The sequence below is a fragment of the Miscanthus floridulus genome, chromosome 4, assembly GCF_019320115.1.
Source record: "Miscanthus floridulus cultivar M001 chromosome 4, ASM1932011v1, whole genome shotgun sequence".
NCBI lineage: Eukaryota > Viridiplantae > Streptophyta > Magnoliopsida > Poales > Poaceae > Miscanthus > Miscanthus floridulus.
In genome coordinates, this window is record NC_089583.1 from 115,379,844 (window position 1) to 115,384,868 (window position 5,025).

At 49.0% G+C, this 5,025-nt stretch overlaps 1 protein-coding gene across 2 annotated transcripts; it reads right to left on the reverse strand.

The window, feature by feature from the left end:
• Window positions 1–1,338: 1,338 nt before the first annotated feature.
• On the reverse strand, window positions 1,339–4,306 carry LOC136552760 (origin of replication complex subunit 6-like). 2 transcript variants are annotated; one of them, XM_066544328.1, is made up of 10 exons: window positions 4,039–4,306; window positions 3,899–3,945; window positions 3,693–3,797; window positions 3,528–3,608; window positions 3,227–3,338; window positions 3,067–3,129; window positions 2,852–2,939; window positions 2,619–2,713; window positions 1,722–1,815; window positions 1,339–1,627 (listed from the first exon to the last, which is right to left on the reverse strand). In XM_066544328.1, exons 1-10 carry the CDS (start codon window positions 4,156–4,158, stop codon window positions 1,554–1,556), a joined length of 879 nt encoding a protein of 292 aa, XP_066400425.1. In that variant the 5' UTR covers window positions 4,159–4,306; the 3' UTR covers window positions 1,339–1,553. The 2 variants fall into 2 exon arrangements, with proteins under 2 accessions (XP_066400425.1, XP_066400424.1); XM_066544327.1 differs by having other exon boundaries at window positions 3,899–4,306.
• Window positions 4,307–5,025: the final 719 nt, after the last annotated feature.

A 5,025-nucleotide genomic window follows, 5' to 3' on the forward strand; every position in this document is an offset into this window, starting at 1 on the left:
AGCAACCCACGCCACTCCGCGCAGAGAGAGACCTGGGATTAGCTCCCTCTCTCGCCCTGCTTGTAACCCCTACTACGAGCATTTCGGTGCAAGGAATACGAGGTCGATCTCCCAGACTGGACGTAGGGCACCCATTGCCCGAACTAGTATAAATCTTGTGTCTCTTTGCACCACCATCCGGGATTAGGGGCACGTAGCACGTTTTTACTAGTTGGTTGAGGACCCGCCGGTCCAAAACACCGACAGTTCTCATCTTGTAAGGGATGATGGGCAAAAAAAAAAGTCACTTCAGACCCTACCCTGTCCCTTAAATTTGAGGAGACCCTCAAATTCCCCCCCCCCCCCCCCCCCCCCCCAATTCCCCTTCGGCCCTCATTCCTTAGGGCTCTGGAAGAAGCCTCTACTCAACTGTTTTTGGGTTCCTCTCGCATGTCGCTTTGAATCCACCCTCGCGTCCATGGACAGATCCAATGGAATTCCTCAATATTCCTAGGAATACACAACTATTTTGGTATACTTTTATGTATAGATGTGCATATATTTATATATACGTATAATGCCATATTCTATAGTATTTTCACTTATTGCATACCAAAATAGTAGAAAACAACCTTTTGGCCTGGCCTCCAAACTCCCACCTTCCTAGACCGAGCCATTCCACCCTTTCCTGGCCTCTCGCCTCATGACCCCGACACCCCTGGGCCTCTCACTGTCTCACGGTCACGGTCACGGTCACGGACACGGACGCAGTGCTAGGCAGGTCCCAGGCCTCATGTCTCCAAACTCCGGTTCCTAGTTGTTCAATTTTCTTTTCTGTTGTTTATCGTCGACTGATTTACAGTGCTATTTTGTGACTTTAATTGTCAGTAACTTACTACTCTGAATTATATTTTAAACCTATGGATTGGATTTTTTTATGTGGAAGCAGGAATAGCCAAGTTTGAAATCCTAGCTCCGCCAATGCTTGCGTCGCTCCCTGACACCATCCTCTGGCCGATGATTCCTCCCGGCAGCACCGACATGGCCTCCTCCCCGTCGCGCCCTCTCCTCCACCCCCACCATGGCAGCTTCTCCCAACACCCCACGCAGATGGATGAGAAGGCGCGGCTCCTCCCGACGTCATCAAGTCTCCTTCCTCAATGGAAGACACGCCTCCTACGGTGTAGGTGCCGATGAGACTAAGGATGGAAAGAACAAAGAATGATGAGCGCCCTTTATGTCAATGTCCATCAAATAGTATTAGAGGGCTCCTGCTAGAGCACATGTAAAAAATCAAGCCCTCAAAAATAAGATAGAGCCCTCAAATCAAAAGTAGTGGACCCTAATTTGAGGGCTTGCTCTCATGTAATACGAATATGGACATGTCATTTACAGCAGGATGTTGCCCAAGAGCATTTTTCATGAATAAGTTATGTCACAAAGATTAAAAAAAACATGGAGCAAAGGTGTCCGATTTTTTCCCTTTGCTTTCAGAAGCAACATCGATGAGGATGGAGCCTAGACCACTTTCAGTCTCGGGAACTCCATTTGCTGCGAAGAGGGTTCAGGTTTATCTAGTTGGCTGCAGAAGGTACTTCTGCCGGCTTCTTGAAGTTAAGTTGAGCTTGCCTCCTAGGCTTGGCAGGGTCTGGAAACGGAAGGGAACTAATCTCGTCAGACATGAGGTTAGATTAAGAAAAATAATAAATAGTCGGGGATGCAGAACAGGGCAAAGCACAAACCTGTTTTGGTTTTCTTGTTCGAGGAAAGAACAGACGACTTCCAATCATTGTATGCTTCTTTCTCCATCTTCTTGCGCCTCTTGTGAGTTGGTAACTGACATCAGAACAAGCAGACAGCGGTCAGACCCAAAATAATCCGTATAGACATTGCAGAAGTAACCTCAACAGGAAAATTGTGTAGATGCAACAAGACCACACTTTAACACATCATGGCATAGAAGAAACGATTAGATGCAGTTACTGTTGCACACTATTATATAGTAGGAACCATCAAAATTGCACAGCTGTAGAAGAAAAGACATCTTTCAGTACTGTTTTTTGTGTCTTTCAGTTCATTCAGATTTCAGACATCTAGCATGTACATAAACCTTATTTGAGCCAACCAGGGGGATACTGATTACTCAAAAAACTTAATTGATCAAACCAGGATTATATATACTAAGGGCGTATCCAGTGCAGAGAGCTCTCGCTCTGTGCGGAGTCTGGGAAAGGGTGTTAGTGGCAAACTTTACCCTCACCTGTGCAATGCGAGGAAACCGCGACTCGAACCCGGAACCTTCCGGTCACAGGTTCGAGTCGCGGTCTCCTCGCATTGCACAGGCGAGGGTAAGGTAATAAAGGATGTGGACAGGGTTCCATGCAGGTGAAAGCCATATACAAGAAACTGCACTAGTAGTAACTTTACGATGCAGGAAAATTTCAAACAGGAAGACTACTACAAATTAAATATAAAACCATTTTTCATCAGGAAAAGCATATCAGTGTAGTTGTGTTCCATGACATGCAATTCAAAATGCAGATTAAACTCCAGTACTTACTAAGATATTTTTTAGATGCAATTCAAAAGAAAAGTGAGATCAGTAATCCATAAGCAATCAGAAGTAATCAGGTACATACATCTAGCTCATCTAGATCATCTGAGTATTCATCGCATGCAGATGAATCACTGTCATCTTCATGTTTCCTTTTGCTTGGCAAAACATCCAGCAGTTCTGCAACAAGGACAAAACATAGGAGTTTAGTGGAGAGTTAGCAACACAAAGCTTTATTTGTAGCATGTATTTTCGCTACGTAAGTGGATTAATAACTCAATGATGTAAGGAATGGATCAACAATGAGTATGTAGGTACCTCTGTTCCCTTTGATGGACTTTGGATCCTTCTTCTCCTTGGCTATCCCAAAAACATCAAAGCAGAGGTCTGTCATTGATGTTGAAACCTGCAATCAGAACAACTGAAAGTAAGAAAAGAGCATATGCACAGTACACAATTTCAAGTGAGCACACAGCACAAGTGCACAGTGCAGCTATGCGCATACATACAAAGAGGATATGAATAAACTATACCGTTGTAAACTCGGTGCTGGATGTGCCACATAGATCGATCAGCTTTAGTTTGTCAACTTTGAGCTACAAGAAAAATAAGGAAAGCTTCAGCACTAAAGAAGGCAAACCGCCTATGCAATGCAGAAGAACAGAGTACACTGTTGATGAAACAAGCAAGCACCTTGTGCCTCTTCGCACATAAGTAGAATGCTGCTGCAGTAAACACTGGCCGACCAAAGTCAGTGCTTGCCCGGCGTGAAGGTGGCAATGCAGCAAGGAAGCGCTCCTTATAGCTGAAATGTATGAAATCTACCCTCAATATAACATTGAAACATCAGGTTGCAACTTGCAAACTTGGGCACAGTTTCAATGAAGCTCAAGTGACATAGTCTACAATTCGTGGTCTCGAGACAAAATTCATAATCAGTAGGCCCTCAAATATTGATGCAAGTGCAATCGGACTGCCATGAGAGAAGACTTACAGAGACAATCCCTTCTGAACGAAAGGTATCAGCCTGACACAACCAAACTGGATGCCCAATTCACGCACATCCAAAGTCGTCCTACAAGAGCAGATTTCACCTTAATAATCACAAGGTAGGAATTTGACGCTCTGAACGGCGAAACAGAAGGGAAGAGAAGCATACTTGACACCAAGACCATTTTGGAGCGCATTGAATGATCTGATGTACGCCTTCTCAGACATCCCGCTCATACGCACAGCCTCCGCCCGGTCAAATATCACCTGGAACCTGAGCAATCAACAGACGAAATGACACGGGTCACAACAGAGCCTAGATGGTTCCCTACACGGGCAATTCATCGAACAGTTGACCAGCAAACCGAGACTCACTTGGACGCAGCGATCTCCAGGCAGATGATGGCCTTGCAGACCTCGCCCTGCAAAAGCACACAGGTCAGAGGCACGTCCGCGCGGCGGAAGAAGGACGGGAAATCGGGGAAGAGGGTGGACAGGCAGTCCGGGCCGCTTACGATGCCGAGAACAGAGGAGTCGAAGTTGACGTCGCAGAGGCGGCGGAGCTCGCCGGCCTTGCGGATGACGGGGCGGGACCCCGAGAGGCCGAGGCGCGCGGCGATCGCCGACATGTCCATGGCCGCCGGCGCGTCAGAGGGGCGCGGATCGGTGCTGGGAATGGGGACGGGGAGCGGGAGGCGGATTTGGGCATTTTAGCGCGGACAAATAGTGGCGATCTGGGCGGTTTCGGGATCGTTTTGGCGGGCGACGGAAATGGCGGGAGGAGGGAATCGTAGCCTTTCGCGCCTAGCATGTCTCGACTCGAGTGGGTTTTTTTCGTCTTTGGGAGCAGGAAGGTGGGTTGGCGTGATATGATGGGCTGAATCATTGGGCGGTGGGGCCATCTGCTGTTACGCTATATCTCTTCTAGGGCCTGTTTGGTAGGGCTCCAGCTCCTCCAAAAATAGATTCTCTAGTGGAGCTGGAGCTATTTTGAGAAACCGTTTGGCTGAACAGCTCCCTGTATCGGTTATGAATGGCTAAGACCGGAACAATGTCGAATATGCCCCTGCATTAATAGCTCGCCTGGCCACGCGCCACCGGCCGGGGCCGGTCCCTGCCAGAAGCCGCCGCCCGGCCACGCACCAACGCTTGGGGTCGGTGCCAGCCAACCAGGCTGTGCGCCAGCCCACGCGCCACCTCCTCGGACGCCGCCCAGGGTCACGCCTGGCGGCCAGCCGACGGGGCCGGTGCCCACGGCGCCGCCTGCAGCACCCGCGAGGAGAGCGGAGAAGCCTCCGGCCGTTGCTCCTCCCGAGGGCGCCGCACCCATGGATCCATCTTCACCACCACCGGATCTGTCGGTCTCCAGAACCCTCTTCCCATCTTGCCTCTCGTGCTGTAGTGCGTCCATGGAGGAGGCGGATGGAGCTCACCTCCAGTTCGTGCGGCCTTCAGTCCGTAATGCAGAAAGAGATAAGGCTTGGTGGGGAGACGATGACAGA

Coding starts and splice junctions, on each gene's coding strand:
- LOC136552760 (XM_066544327.1), bottom strand. CDS start 4,158: ATGGACATGTCGGCGATCGCCGCGCGCCTCGGCCTCTCGGGGTCCCGC. Junction 3,339..3,527: donor GTTCAGAAGGGATTGTCTCT/GTAAGTCTTCTC, acceptor CATACATTTCAG/CTATAAGGAGCGCTTCCTTG. Junction 2,714..2,851: donor GTCCATCAAAGGGAACAGAG/GTACCTACATAC, acceptor TCCTTGTTGCAG/AACTGCTGGATGTTTTGCCA.